The following is a 15985-nucleotide window of genomic DNA, read 5'->3' on the forward strand; positions in this document are numbered from 1 at the left end:
TTGCGCACTGGTCCCGGCACGCGTTTCCCCTGGAGGCGTGGAGAACGCTACGTCCCAGTGCGCGGAGACCGAGTCTAGGGCAGCGCACGCGCAGTCCGCAGGATTGAAGCTGAATGGATGAGGAAGCAGAACTCGGCTCTCATTGGAGCGGAGAAAGTTCGCGGGCGGCGCGGGGTGTGAGACGCTTGCGTCCTGCGACGAGCGGGCGGCGAGCGGCGGCGTTGCTGGCGGGAGCGACTGCAACGCTTGTACCTGGCAGCGATGCCGAGGGAGATCATCACGCTGCAATTGGGCCAGTGCGGCAATCAGAGTGAGCGAACCTCCGGCCCCTCCACCAGCCAGGTTGCTTAGCTGCAGTGGGACCTTGCTGCCCTTTGCAGAATCGTAGTAGTGCGGAAGGTGGGACGACCCTGAGCCCGGGGTCCCGTCGCCCTTCCCCGAGGGGCCCTCCCCTGCCCGGTCGCAGTCAGGCAGCCTGTGTCTCACTCGCAGGCGAGTCCTGCAGCTTGACCTGGGTTCTCAGTCTTCAGGCTCCCACTCGGAACCTGCCCAGCCCTACATATCCTGTTTCTTCCCCGCCTACCTCTTCCTCCAGTTGGGTTCGAGTTCTGGAAACAGCTGTGCGCCGAGCATGGTATCAGCCCGGAGGGCATCGTGGAGGAGTTTGCCACCGAGGGCACGGACCGCAAGGATGTCTTTTTCTACCAGGTGCCCCCAGTGACTCTACCAGGGCCTCCCCAACCCGCAAGGGGCCTGAAGGGAAGGGCCGGAAATCTCCCTGCCCAGGCTGGCTTGAGGCAGGAGGGCGGGCATGAGCGAGGGTTGGGGGCCTGAGGACCAGGCGGGCGCTGGCTGACAGGGCCCCTCCTTGGACCCCTGCTCCTAGGCAGACGATGAGCACTACATCCCACGAGCCGTGCTGCTGGACCTGGAGCCCCGGGTGATCCACTCCATCCTCAACTCTCCCTACGCCAAGCTCTACAACCCAGAAAACATCTACCTGTCCGAACATGGAGGCGGAGCTGGCAACAACTGGGCTAGCGGATTCTCCCAGGTCATTTGCTGTTTCCTTGAACCACTTGCAGGTCCCTGAGAGGGGAGAAGCCCTTTGACTTTGCATGGGCTCTGGGATGTGTGAATACTGAAGGGGGGGAGAGAGAGGCTGTGGGGAGTTAAAGATAGATTGCCAGTATCACTAATCTGCTGGGCCATTCTAAGTTCTTCCCTCTACCAAATGGTTTAAGCCTCCCAGGCTCCTGTCTGCCTTTTCAGAATCCAAAAAACTCAGACAGTGAAGACTTAGGGCTTGCTTAGCAACAACAAATCACAGTGGAGATAGACCGTTTTATGTTTGTGGTTTGTTTTTAAAGATTTATTTATTTGTATTGCAAAGTCAGATATATACAGAGAGACGGAGAGACAGAGAGAAATATCTTCCACCCGATGATTCACTCCCCAAGTGACCTCAGTGGCCGGTGTTGTGCTGATCCGAAGCCAGGAGCCCAGATCCTTTTCCAGGTCTCCCACATGGGTGCGGGGTCCAAGGCTTTGGGCCATCCTTGCCTGCTTTCCCAGGCCACAAGCAGGGAACTGGATGGGAAGTGGGGCTGCCAGGATTAGAATCGGCGCCCATGTGGGATCCCAGCGCATGCAAGATGAAGACTTTAACCACTACACTACGGCACCGGGCCCTGTTTGTTTTTTTAAAATTTATGTATTTATTGAAAGCAGAACAACAATGAAAGAGAGGGATCTTCTATTGGTTCTTTCTCCAAATTCTCCCAACAGCCAGAGCTAGGCCAGGCTGCCCAGAATATGAGGGGGAGAGAGAATGAGCTTAAATCCACTGGTTCCTTAAATGACCACAACAAGCAGGGCTGGTGCACGCTGAAGCTAGGACCTAGGAACTGTATCCAAGTCTCACATTTGGGTGGCAGGGACCCAAGTGCTTGGGCCGTCATTCATTGCATTCCCAGGATGCATTAGTAGAAAGCAGGCTGAGAAGCGGAGCAGCTGGCATTTCACTATGGGATATTGGCCTTGCAGGCAGTGGCTTAATCCACAGCACCACAACACTGTTCCACCCCCAAGAATTGTAGATAAGAGATGTGTTATTACACTGATTGTACAGATGCAGAAACTAGAGCATTGAGAGACTAAGTAACCTGCCCACAGCCCCTTAATAGAACAAGAGCTGGCACAGGACCCCAGGTGACCTGTGTGTAGCGTACTTGGGACCACTGTGATGTGCAGCCTCAGAAAGGTGAAAAGTGAGGCAGCCATGCTCCCACAAAGGACCTGGAGGCCTCTGAGGGGATCAGGCTCTGCTAAGGCCCAGGTTGTCATCCCACGGCCCTGTCCCACGCTGGCCCTCTCCGTGCCTGCACAGGGGGAGAAGATCCACGAGGACATCTTTGACATTATAGACCGAGAGGCGGATGGGAGCGACAGTCTGGAGGTGAGCCTGGCAGGAGAGCTGGTGGCTGGGTGACACCCTCAAGTCCCTGTTAGGCACCAGGCCCACTTGTGTACCCTGTGCACTGGACAGAAGCCATGGGCCTTCCCCAGGATGGGGCAGAGTCACCTACAGCATTGCGGGAGGGAAGGGGGAGGCACTTGAGAAGATCGGAGTGCATGAGATGATGAGATGGATCAAGTTTGAAAACCTGCCACCAGACTCCTAGGCCCTGACTGCCCTTTCTTTGCACAGGGCTTCGTGCTGTGTCACTCCATCGCTGGCGGGACAGGCTCTGGCCTCGGCTCCTACCTGCTGGAGAGGCTGAACGACAGGTAAGCCTGTATTTGGAGCGACGGAGGTGCTCCCTGTTTGCTTCAGCAGAAAGAGCCTGTGTTTCCTCCCTGCTGAGGAAAGTGAGTTGTGAGAACCCGAGCTCCCAGTACTGGGACTTGGTCAGGGGATTGTGGCTGGCTTTGCAGTTGGAACCCTAGCAAGCAAGATGCCTCTCTGCCTTTGCTCTTTGGGACTACGCTGTTTTAAAGTCAAGTCTCCCGTTCAGTACTGAAGGTTACACCCCAATAACCCCAAGAACGTCAGGATAGTTTTTGGGGAGCTCCTTCGCCAAGCCTCAGGTCTGCTGCACTGATGCTCTATCCCTTCCCTCCACCACCACCAGGTACCCCAAGAAGCTGGTACAAACCTACTCGGTGTTTCCCAACCAGGACGAGATGAGCGATGTGGTAGTTCAGCCCTACAACTCGCTCCTCACACTCAAGAGGCTGACCCAGAACGCAGACTGCGTGGTGAGTCTGGGGTCTGCCTGTCCCCACTGCTAATCCCTGTCACACACTTACGATATCTAGTTTTGTTGGGCATTTAGCATTAAGGTGCTTGTGTCTCACACTAGCGTGCCCGGTTTCAATGCCCAGCTCAAGCTTTGACTCCAGCTTCTGCTGAAGCAGCCCATGGGAGGCAGTGGCAATCAATGGCTCAGACTGCATAGGCTCCTGCCATCATGTAGCTTTGGCCTGCAGCACTTGAAAGCATTCGGGGAGTGAACCAGCAGATGGCAGCTCTGTTTCTGCCTGTTAAATAAGTAAATAAATACATAATTTCTTTAGAATGTCCATACAGCCTTTCTGAACCCTTTACAATGTGTCTTTTAACCATGTACACAAATTCCTTTTAGATGGCTTTTTCTTACCATGAAAGCCAAGGCCAGGGAGCCCGGGCTCAGGTGGGCCTTGTGATTTCTCATCCCATAAACGGGCCACATGCTTCTCTCTCTCCCCAGGTGGTGCTGGACAACACAGCTCTGAACCTGATAGCCACTGACCGACTGCACATCCAAAACCCGTCCTTCTCCCAGATCAACCAGCTGGTAAGCCCCACTCCATCACATCGGACGCCCTCTTGCTGGAGGGCTTCTGCGAAAGGGAGGTCCTGCCCAGGTCAGGCCCATGACACGCCTTCCCGTCCCCAGGTGTCCACCATCATGTCAGCCAGCACCACCACCCTGCGTTACCCCGGCTACATGAACAACGACCTCATCGGCCTCATTGCCTCGCTCATCCCCACACCCCGACTCCACTTCCTCATGACCGGCTACACCCCCCTCACCACGGACCAGTCAGTAAGAGCAGCCATCAGGGTCCCCAGGCCGGGCCCTGAACCAGCCTTTCTCTTCTCCCATGGCAGTGCCCAGAGGCCTCATGCTCAGGGACTGGCACAGAGCAAGCTAAGGCCTCACTGCCATGTCTCCATCTTCCCTCTGCTCTGTGATCCTGTGGCCTGGGAGGCCATGGGGACAGCTGCTGTGGTGGCACAGAGGGACGTGGGGTCAGCTGCTGTGACACAGAGGGCGTGTGATCAGCTGTGATGGCACAGGGACCCTGGGAGTTGCTGGGCTGAGAACCATGGAGATGCTTCTCCCACAGCAGACGGCATCTGCTCTGAGTCTGCAGGACATACATGTTGCCTCCTCTGCGTCCCTGAATGGTGCCTTGCCTGCTGACCCCTGTGACCCATTGTCCCATGCCTCAGGTGGCCAGTGTGAGGAAGACCACGGTCCTGGACGTCATGCGGAGGCTGCTGCAGCCCAAGAACGTGATGGTGTCCACAGGCCGGGACCGCCAGACTAACCACTGCTACATCGCCATCCTCAACATCATCCAGGGGGAGGTGGACCCCACCCAGGTAGGAGAGCCACCTGCCCTCGAGCCCTGAAGCCACAGGGCTCCAGGAAAGAGGCCACCCTCACCCTCCCTGTGCCTGCCAGGTCCATAAGAGCCTGCAGAGGATCCGGGAGCGCAAACTAGCCAACTTCATCCCCTGGGGCCCGGCCAGCATCCAGGTGGCCCTGTCAAGGAAGTCTCCCTACCTGCCCTCAGCCCACCGGGTCAGCGGGCTCATGATGGCCAACCACACCAGCATCTCCTCAGTGAGTCTGCTGCTCTTTGGCTGCTCTGTCCCTCTGCCAGAGCCCTACTGGCCCTGCTTCTGGCTTGGGGGATAGCCTGGCCTACGTCCTTCGGTTCTGGTCCACTCTGTTCCTCCACCTTTTTTGTGACCCCCTGCTCTCCACCATCCCCAAGCTGTTTGAACGGACGTGTCGTCAGTTCGACAAGCTACGGAAGCGGGAGGCCTTCATGGAGCAGTTCCGTAAGGAGGACATCTTTAAGGACAACTTTGACGAGATGGACACATCCAGGGAGATTGTGCAGCAGCTCATCGATGAGTACCATGCAGCCACCCGGCCGGACTACATCTCCTGGGGCACCCAGGAGCAGTGAGTCTCCCAAGCCCAGGACCCTCATCTGCCTTACTGGTCGCCCGACCACCCCTCTGTACAGATCAGGGACCTCATGCGTCACTTCCTCATGCACTCGTCCATGTACTCTGTTGGTTGGTCTGGGGACGCATTCACTTCTCCTCATATGAGACTATCTTTAATAAAGCACTGGTAAGCAGTCAAGTCACTGGTCTCTGTGCAGCCCTCAAGCCGCAAGAGGCAGCAATGTCTGTTCTTTGTCCCTCACTCTGACAAGCAGCTGCCCCCACCTCCAGTTTCTTGAATTTAGCACAGCTTTTCCCACCCTGGCTCGGAGAACACGGGGGGGGGGTAGGGGGGTGACACACCTGAACTTTTCTCAGGGCACAGAGGCCCCCAGCGAGGAAGGTGTGCTCTGTGTGATGTTCTCTGGGTTTCTCTCCCCCTCCTTGGAGCCCTCCTTGGAGCCAGTGAACAGGCCAGCCATTTCTCTGTCTCACATCAGTATGTCCTGTGTCCCATTACAACTACAGCCCTCAACAGTGAGCCAGGACAAGTGGAATCAGACTGAGTGCTTGTGAGTTTCTTGGTCGCAGGGCGGAGCTGCTGAGCCTGTCACCAGGCCTCTGCTTCAGGCAGCTGCAGTGGCAACATTAAGTTAGAGACCATAACCTGCAAGCAGGGCTGAAAGTGGTGTCTAGCTATTGCATCATAGTTCCTTCCTCAGGAGATCGCCAGGTATTTAAATGGCTACTACCTTCCTTATCTGGTGCAAACATGACAGAGAAGCAGCAGTACTCAGGGATTTAAATCTTCAGGCTGGGAAGAGCGGAGCAGGTTCCCTGTAGACTCCAGGGCATTGTCAGCGCTCCATTAGGCTCTTAGAAAACCCAGAGTTGAGGGTTGTAGTGACAGCCAACAAGCATGCCTGCACCATGCTGAGTGCATCATTTTGCTTAATCCTCATGACATCCCTATAAAGTGGCAAGGATTGTGAAAGATTTATTTTTATTCGAAAGAGAGACACAGAGGAAGATCTTTTATCCATTGATCTACTCCCCAAGCAGCCACAATGGCTGGAACTGCAGCGATCTGAAGCCAGGAGCCCAGGGCCTCTTCTGGGTCTCCCACACGGGTGCAGAGTCCCAAGGCTTTAGGCCGTCCTCAACTGCCTTCACAGGCCACAAGCAGGGAGCTGGATGGGAAGCAGGGCCGCCGGGACATGAACTGGCACCCATGTGGGATCCCTGTGTATGCAAGGTAAGGACTTTTTAAGACAAAATGGGCAAGTGTTTGTGCTGCAGTGACTTAAGACACTGTGCAGTGCCTGGCTCAAGTCCAGCCCCTCTGCTTCTCATCCAGCTTCTTGCTCACATGTATCTTGGGAGACAGCAGGGGACGACTCAAGTACACCCACCTACATCAGAGACTCAGGAGTCAAGCACCCAACTTTGGCCTGTGCCAATCTAGGCTGTTGTTGACATTGGAGGAATAAACCAGTAGATGAAAGATTTCCCCCTATCATTCTGGCTTTCAAATAAATGAAAATGAGCATTAAAAAAAAAAAAGTAGGGAAACTGAGGCTGAGGCACCCAGTTAGTAAAGGGTGGAGTGAAAGTCAACCCTGGTTTGATTGACATCTGTGTCCCTAATCACTGCACTCCCTTGCCTTTTCTAATACCTTAAAAGCTGCTACAGAATTGTCCTGTTTCAGAGAATTTTTGGAGCCACAGCATGAGTCCACGGTTGTCAGGGAAAGTGGGAACCTTGAACCCCATGTGCAGAGAGGACAGGTTCGGCACTTGGAGGTGGGGTAGGGGGTGTCCCCATCACCCAGGTGGGGGTCACTGGCATCCTATACCCACATCAGGATGTCTGGGAACCCCTCCTTGGTGGCATCAGCAGGAAGGTGAAGCAGGAGCCCAGGGGTGCTCGTGCCGTTCTCCCTGTGCTGAGGAGCACAGTGATCTGTGCAGGTGTGCATGTTCCTCCTTTTCCATCAGAATACATCCTTGCGCACGTCGGCCTGCTCACATTCTGCCTCCCTTGAGCCCGTTCTATCTTAAAAATTCACTTACCAAGTTTACATTTATTTGAAAGGCAGAATTCTGGAGAGATCTTCCATTTGTTGGTTCACTCCCCAGATGGACACAACAGCAAAGAGTGGGCCAAGCTAAAGCCAGGCGTCTGGAACTCCATCCAGATCTCCCAACACATGGCAGGAGCCCAAGGACTTGGGCCATTATCTGCTGCCTTCCCAGGCTCATTAACGGATAACTGGGACTTGAACCAACACTCCACAGGGATGATGGTATCACAGGCAGCAGCGTAATCCACTGCACCACAGTGCTGGCCCTGAGCTCATTTCTCTTATTTAACCCTGCATGCAAGCAGAGTAAGCAACAAACAGGCCAGACCCTGATGAACAGAGAGGACCATTGATGAGCCAAGAAAGGCTGGAAGCCAGGCCCCAAGCTGCTTGAGAGGTGACAGGGAGCCCACAAGCCTGTCACTCTCATCGCCAGGGTGGCAGAGGAGTCTCAGGCAGAGCCAGCAGGTGGGTGCTCACCAGCTGTCTGTGCTCCCAGGATGGGGTGAGACTTCATGACAACCCATGCACACCTGGTCTCTCTTCAGCTCCATCTTCTACTTCTGTCCCCCTGACCTGACCTCAGTACCCTCCAGTCGTGTAGCCCCATTCCACCCCTCTTACAACCAGCGTTTCATCACTTGGGACATCTGCTCAAGTGGTCAGTGGTGAGTCGGACATCCTGGCCCAGCCAGTGGAACAAGGCCGCTAGAACTGAGCAGCCAGCTGGCCTAGCTCCAGGCTACATTCAGTCTCAGAAATCAAGTTCAACAGAGTGTGGCGTCCCAGGCAGTCATACCCAGGTGGTCTCTAGTAAAACAATGTTAGACCATATAGTACAAATCACCAACCTAGAAGGGCCTGTTGATACACTGGACTGGCAAAGCTGCCTGCTTTTCCTGTCCCAGTGCCAGGCCCGACAAGCACTTCAGTGCTAGACTCAGAACCAGGCCCCTCCCTGGAGGTTATTTCCATATCTCCCATCCCCCGGCTGCAGTCTAGCCCGTTCTTGACCACTGGCAAACTCTGAAGTGTGTCAAACAGAGCAGTGCCAGGTCCAGTGGAAAGGGACAGAGGCCTCTGGGATGAGGGCAACAGATGGTGCTAGGAAAGAAGAGTCCCCGTGGTATGAGACTATCAGCCAGCACCAAAGTCACTGTTCCTGCAGAGACAAGGCTGCCATGGGAAAGCTGGAGAGAAGGCCAATGCTCCAGCCTGGGAGAGGAACCCCTGTTGACTAAACCAAGAGAAAACTGGCATAGAAAGGGAAGGTTTCAGGCATGCATTTGCTTCAGCAGCAATGAAGTCCCGACTTGGGATAGCTACAGCCCATATCAGGGGACCTGGGTTTGAGTCCTGGCTCCATTCCCAGTTCCAGCGTCCTGCTAATGCACACCTGGGAGGCAGCAGTTGATGGCTCAGGTACTTGGGTCCCTGCCATCCCCGTGGGAGACCTAGATTGAGTTACAGATTGCTGGTGGCCGCCCCGCCAGATCCTAGCTGTTACAGGCATGTGGGGAGTGAACCAGCAGATGGCGATCTTTGTCTCTGCCTTTCAAATTCACTTTCTAGAAGAATAATAAATGAACAGGCTTTAAAAACAAAACAAAGGTAACATTCCTAGAAAACTCCAGCATGATGTGACCTCAGAGACCCTGGGACATGCAGTAGGCAAATACACAAAACTGAGTTACATAAACAAAATGTATAGACTATAACTCTAGAAAGAGGAATGGATGCAGCAAAAAGGTTAGATAACCACAAATCAAGGTCAGGACCCATGGTGAGCACTGACTGCAGAAAAAGGATGGGTTAGTTGGTAAGCTTGTCAGTGGGGTTCACCAGACATGAAGTTCTAGTTTGTGTGTTTTAAGCTTTATCTATTTTTACCTGAAAGGTAGAGTTAGAGGAGAGAGATACACTGAGCGAAAGATCTTCCATCTGCTGTTTCACTTTCCAAGTGGTAGCAATGTTCAGAGCTGGGTCAGTCTAAAGCGCAATTCAGAAGTTTCTTCCAGTCTCCCATGTGAATGAAGGGCCCAAGCACTTGGGCCACCGTCCTCTGCTTTTCCAGGCTGTAATCAGGGAGCTGGGTCAGAAGTAGAGCAGCCCGGACTTGAATATGGGTTGTTGGCATCTCAGGCAGAGGTTTAACCTAATATGCCACTGCGGCAGCCTCACATTCTAGATCTTTCTAGAAAACAGTTTTCCCGATTCAGTGTAGTTAGTAACCATCCAACACAGAATGTACCCTTCAGTGGTGTTCCTGCCAGTGCTCACTCCTTATCAGTTCCCTCTCAGGTACCTTAAGCAGGAAAGGGCTTGCCCTAGTGAAGAATACAAATATTTCACACTGACATTCTGATGACTAATCCATTAGTTAAGTTTTCATTCAATTCTCGAGGGCCCCTGTAATCAGGGTATGAAGCCCCTAGGAGGACCCAGAGTGAAATGCCTTCCTCTCTCATGCTGGCCTGGTTTGCTATGGAAGCCAGAGGTGGGCAGCTCCTTCCTCCAGTCCTCCAGTCCATCACTCAATGATTAATGGGGTGACTAACCCATTCTGGTTGTAGCAGGGAAGTCCTGAGCTTGAGAGCTGCTCCCTCCCAACAATTTGGTCTTAAGATTGAAATTCTTTCATTTCCTGCCACTCACATGAGAAAGTTCAGTTGAGTCACCAGCTCTTAGCTTGGACTCTGCACATTACCAGCTTTTGTAGGCACCCAGGGAGTGGGCCAGCAGTTGGGAGTTCTTGGTGTCTATCTCTTTACCTCTCAAAGGAAAAACGAAAAGAAAACACAGAAGCCATACATATGAATGATCAGATCTGAATTAAGGCCTGGTGGGTGTTTATTCATGATTTAAGTAATCAATTTTTTTTAAAAGATTCCTTTATTTTTATTGGAAAGGCAGATTTATAGAGTAAAAGAAAGACAAAGGATAAGGTCTTCCATCTGTTGGTTCACTCTCCAAATAGCCATAAAATAGTTATTGCTGAGCCGATCCAAAGCCAGGAGCCAGGATCTTCTTCTTTTGGGTCTCCCACATGGATGCAGGGTCCCAAGACTTTGGGCCACACTCCACTGTTTTCTCAGGCCATAAGCAGGGAGCTGGAAGGAAAGTGGATGAACCAAGGCCAATATTGGATCCTTGGCACTTGCAGGCAGAGGATCAGCCATTTGAGCCATCACACTGGCCCCAAGCAAGCAAACATTCCTTAAAAATGGAGACCACTTTACCCAACAATAAGTATCACAATGGATCTTACCTAAGGGAGTTTCTGATTTCACCAGAAGAAGGAATGCAGCATTTTACCCCACATGAATTAGCTGGCCTTTCACACACATGAATTAGCTGGGCCTTTTGGGGAGGAATTTTTTCATTTTTCATCAGAAAACTCTAGGTTCAGGAATGTAAAGTAACTGGTGCAAGATGGCACAGCTGATAAGTGAAAGACACTTATCAGGTCCTCTGCCTCCAAATCAACATCACAATCTTCCTGCCACAGCCAGTGTCTGGGAAAGGCTCAGAGGTATGCCTGCCCTGCAGGTGTGGGCTGGTGAGCTGGGAAGTGACAGCTTGAACTGGCATGTAGAGCACATCGGAATCACTTAGTGTTAAATTTCAAAAGTATTCAGTGGTATTTCACTTTCTGTTTTTAATATTTATGTGTGTGTATGGGGGGCTGGCGCCTATGGTGTCTGCATCTCATGTAGACTCTGGTTGAGTCCCAGCTGCTCCACTTCTGATCCAGCTCCTTGCTTATGTACCTGGGAAAGCAGTGAAAGATGACCCAAGTACTTGAGCACCTGCAAGCATGTACAAGACCAAGAAGAAGCTCCAGGCTCCTGACTTCAAACCAGCCCAGTTCTGGCCATTGTAGCCACTTGGGGAGTAAGTGGATGAAAGATTTCTCTCTCTGCTTCTTCTTCTCTCTTGCTGTAATTCTGCCTTTCAAATAAATTATATAAATTTACAATCCATATTCCTGTTAATGTGCTTGGGAAAGCAGCAGATATTGGCCCAAGCACCAGGGACCCTTGCCACCCACATGAGAGACCTGGATGGAATTCCTGGCTTCTGACTGACCCAGCCTCAACTGTTGTGGTCATTTGAGGGGTAAACCTGCAAATGGAAGATTATTAGCAGGGAGGTGGTTGGGAAGTGGAAGAGCCGGGACTCAAACCAGAACTCATATGGGATATTGTCATCTCAGGCAGTGGCTTTGCCTCCCACAATGCCAGCCTTCTAATTTCATTTTCCATGAACAGCCTTGTACAATGGCTAGTATTTATGGCATGAGCCTGAGTCATCAGGAAAAAAGGACATTATATTCAGTAGATTCTGTTTAAGAAACGGAGTAAAAGATAGATTTTACTATATTTCTACCTAAAATAATTTCCATGTTTTAAGTATGAAACTTACAGAAATTATTTGGAAAATATTTGGTTATTTAGAGAATATTAAAGTGAGTTATCTACATGAAGAAAAAAATTAATATATTCAAGAGGCAGAGAAACAGGGATGAACAAAAAGAAGTCACCAGATAGTTCCCACCTGCTAGCTTACTTCCCACAGTGGCCAGGGCTCGGGAGGTGAGGCCAAAGATGAGAACAAGGACACTCAATCCAGGTTTCTCCCATTCGGATGGAAGGGACTACACTGCTTGAGCCATCACCTGCTGCCTCCCATGGCCTATATTGGAAGGAAACTGGAACCATGAGCCAGGCCTGGGTACCAAACCCAGGTATTCTAGTATGGGACTTGGGCATCCTAACCAGCATCTTTTTATTTTGTTTTAAGATTTATTTATTTATTGGAAAGTCAGACATACAGAGAGGAGGAGACACAGAGAGGAAGATCCTCCATTCAATGATTCACTCCCCAAGTGAGCGCAACGGCCGATGCTATGCCAATCCGAAGCCAGGATCCAGGAACTTCTTCCAGGTCTCCCACACTGGTGCAGGGTCCCAAAGCCTTGGGCTGCCCTCGACTGCTTTCTCAGGCCACAGCAGGGAGCTGGACGGGAAGTGGAGCTGCTGGGATTAGAACCGGCGCCCATATGGGATCCTGGCGCATTCAAGGAGAGGACTTTAGCTGTTAGGCCATGCCGCTGGGCCCCCTAACCAGCATCTTAACAGCTAGGCTAAGTATATCCCTGGAAACTCTTGATTTGTTCCTGATTTAAAAAAAAATACCAGGGATTAACACTAAGGAGTACTGTTTTTCCAGTACAGGAGGCAATGACCTTCTTGGGAATCTGCTATCCTGCTCCCTGTGCTGGCATCTGTCCCACTGTATAAACGGTCATCATTTAATGGCTCATTCCCCCATCTTCCTGGCTGCCCTAGCATTTCCTGTGGGCAGGGACACTGTCATTGATCTCTGTTTCCGGTATCCACGGCAGTCCTGTGCATTGTAGCTATCCAACAAGCATTTGCTGAACAAATGAAAGAATGACGACATAGCTTCTCCTTGTCCACTTGTCTTTAGCAAGATGCTAAAAGACTTGCCACATAATCAAATCATATTGTAATCCAGGAAAAATTCATGTGTTTACCTCATTGGTCTACAGCTCAGGAATATTGTGATTTTCTTTCATCCTAGACAGTTTTTTTTTTAAAGATTTATTTTTATTATTTTTTTATTGGAAAGGCAGATATACAGAGAGGAGAGACAGATCTTCCGTCCAATGATTCACTCCCCAAGTGAGCGCAACGGGCCGATACTATGCCGATCCGAAGCCAGAAGCCTCTTCCGGGTCTCCCACGCAGGTGCAGGTTCCCAAAGCCTTGGGCCGTCCTCGACTGCTTTCCCAGGCCACAGGCAGGGAGCTGGTAGGGAAGCGGGGCTGCCGGGATTAGAACCGGCACCCATATGGGATCCCGGGCGTACAAGGCGAGGACCTTTAACCACTTGCGCCACCGCGCCGGGCCCCATCCTAGACAGTTTTTTGCAAGGTGTCAGAAAAAGGGGAAAATCATAGGATTTTGGCAATTAGAAGTGAATTGTTTTATATCTGTTACATGTGATATAAGTTAAGGTATCCTAAGATTGCTTTATTTCTCTGACTTGTAGGTTTTTATTTTTTGAAAAGTTTATTTAAAAGGTCAGAAAGTCACACAGACACACATGGGCCATATTCAGTATCCCAATATTCTTACACTGAATCACTTACAGTGTCAGGAAACAAATGGCTGGATGGAACTGAATTTCTGATATTTGATCCTTTGGAAAATTTCCCAACAGATATATTATACAAGGTGCCATGAGCACCTGACTGGAAACAAACCAGTGACTACAAGAATTTTACTTCCTGCAAGATCAAATACTTGTCATGAATCATGGGCTGGCTGTGTAGACAGCTGCACAAAACAGATTATCAACAGAGGTTAAGGCAGTTATAAGCCTGAGCTGCAAAGTCTGTTGGGAAAAGGGGCAGTTAGAAAACTGGCACAGCTGGAATCTCACAGAATGTGCCAGCTGGATGTGATCTTCTCACACAACTGTGCTGTTGCGCAAGCACATGGTCTAGGCAGGGCCAGCAGGAGGTGGTGCAGAGAGATGCCAAAGGCTTCCTCTAGGTGAGCTGGAGAGGTGGCCGTGGGCGATACAGTCCCAGATCTCATCCACAGCCTTGAGAGTATCCCCACTTCCTTCCCTGACCCAACACCCTCCCTGAAAGTTTCTGTTCCTCTGACTCTATTCCTTCCTGGGGATTCCTGAATTGAGAGAAAGCCACTCTCGGAAACTCTGCTGTCTTGTCTGCCTAGGTCTCCAGTTCTGAAAATGGTTCTTCCCTTTGCACCCATCAGTCTTGGATCCCAACCAAGGATGGGCAAGAATTCTGGAGAATGTGGTCCCTAGAATTGCTACAAAGAATGCTGGGTCCCCAAGGCTCATGCAAAGGATGCAGAAGAGATGAACAGGACCAAGAAGTCCAAATCACCTCTGCTTCTAAGACACAACCATGGGCAACAACATGCAAGACTGTGTCCCACCCAGGGCTGGGAAACAACCTGAAACTGAAGTCCAGTGTGACCCTTGGAAACCTCTGTAATCAGATCAGGACTGAGAAAAACACCCTACCCGTCTGGCATCCAGCTGTGCCCATGATCTCACTGCAGTGACGGTGCTATTCCTGCAGGGTCTCTTCCTCTGATGAAGGCACTGCAGTTACCCCCAGCTAGCTCACTCAGCAAGTTTCTGTCTTCTACTTCTAACCCATCTCGGTGCACATGCCTTTAGGTAACTACTGTTATCAGGTGATCTTGCAACTGCTGATACACCCTGGGCTCCCAGTCAGCATTTCCACACTTTCTCACTCCAGTCATTTTTGTACCCACCATGTGAGCAGGTCCCTATACGTAAACACATTCCTCCTGCTTTCCCCATACCAATTGTTCTTTTTTTTTTTTTAAGAAAAATATTTAATTTGAGAGGTAGAGTTACAGAGAGAGAGAGGGACAGAGGGAGAGAGAGAGAGAGATCTTCCATTTGCTGGTTCATTCCTCAAATAGCCACAACACCCAGGGTTGAACCAGCTTCAAGCCAGTAGCCAGGAACCAGGGGTTTCCTCCTGGTCTCCCACATGGGTGTAAGAGTCCAAGGGCCTATTGCGTCTACAGGCACATTAACAGGGAGCTAGATCAGAAGTGGAACAGTGGGAATTTGAACCAGCAGTATATGGGATACAGTTGTTACAGGCACTGCACCACGATGTTTGCTCTTTCAAGACATTGATGGCAATTTTTTAAAAAAAAAGTCATTTATAACTCATAAAGCTCATTCCTGGGATCCCAGCCTGATGCTACAATTCTTGATGTTAAGAAATAAGGACACTTTTTAATAGGTAGTCAAAAGAATGAAAGTCCAAATTTAAATCTGTCTCCCACATGCTTTCCATATGCATTAAAATCTGTAAAATGTTTGGGGGAAAAGTTGGCCAACCTGCTCTGTGTGCAGCCAGGTGCTGCTGTCACCTGTCCACTGAGCTCCGGCAGCACTCATCATGACCACTGAGGCAGGAAGGAGCTCCTCCGAGCCCGACACACAGGTTCCAACTGGTTCTCACACCCAACTTCTCTCATCTGCAGATCTAGCCCAGACCTTATTCACCTTTCCCAAGACTTGGCAGATGAATCTGGGGTTCACTCTGTCACCTTGAAACAAATGAACCATTTGGCACAGCAGTTAAGATGGGGATCAAGAGGCCTGTTCCCCTATCACAGTGCCTAGACTCAAGTCCTAACTCGGCTTCCATTTCCAGCTTCCTGCTAATGTGGGAAGCTGCAGAAAAAAAAAGGCTCAACACTCAGGTCTCTGCCACCCTTGCAGGAGATACAGACTGAATTTGGACTCCTAGTTTCCACCTGGTCCAGGCCCAACTACTGTGGCCATTTGGGGACTGAACCAATGAATGCAAGATATCTCTTTCTCTACATTACAAATAGAATGGAAGTATGTTCTGAAAAGAAAAAGAAATATGGGTGCAAAAGGCCATCACTAGGTCTGCTGGGCATAGCTTCTCCTTGGTTCCCTCTTCTCCTTTCCTTCTACCGCCCACACCCCGGCTCTCTGTGGAAAAACCAGCAGCAACATCTTGAGGCCTGCTGGAGCGTTCTGCTGAGTGAGCTCAGTGACAATGGCCACCTGGCTATGTGGCTGG

The 15985-nt window shown here is 50.9% G+C and overlaps 1 protein-coding gene across 1 annotated transcript; it reads left to right on the forward strand.

The window, feature by feature from the left end:
• Positions 1–199: 199 nt before the first annotated feature.
• LOC121166584 (tubulin gamma-1 chain) lies at positions 200–5415 on the forward strand. The gene is made up of 11 exons (XM_040995799.1): positions 200–310; positions 596–708; positions 887–1054; positions 2390–2458; positions 2711–2790; positions 3135–3261; positions 3753–3839; positions 3942–4091; positions 4502–4654; positions 4737–4898; positions 5053–5415. The coding sequence occupies exons 1-11, from the start codon at positions 262–264 to the stop codon at positions 5248–5250; spliced, it is 1356 nt and encodes a 451-aa protein (XP_040851733.1). The 5' UTR covers positions 200–261; the 3' UTR covers positions 5251–5415.
• The last annotated feature ends 10570 nt before the right edge of the window (positions 5416–15985 follow it).

The sequence above is a fragment of the Ochotona curzoniae genome, unplaced genomic scaffold (genome assembly GCF_017591425.1).
Source record: "Ochotona curzoniae isolate NIBS_2020 unplaced genomic scaffold, NIBS_Ocur_1.0 patch175, whole genome shotgun sequence".
Lineage (NCBI taxonomy): Eukaryota > Metazoa > Chordata > Mammalia > Lagomorpha > Ochotonidae > Ochotona > Ochotona curzoniae.

Coding starts and splice junctions, on each gene's coding strand:
- LOC121166584 (XM_040995799.1), top strand. CDS start 262: ATGCCGAGGGAGATCATCACGCTGCAATTGGGCCAGTGCGGCAATCAG. Junction 1,055..2,389: donor GGGCTAGCGGATTCTCCCAG/GTCATTTGCTGT, acceptor GTGCCTGCACAG/GGGGAGAAGATCCACGAGGA. Junction 2,791..3,134: donor CTGGAGAGGCTGAACGACAG/GTAAGCCTGTAT, acceptor CACCACCACCAG/GTACCCCAAGAAGCTGGTAC.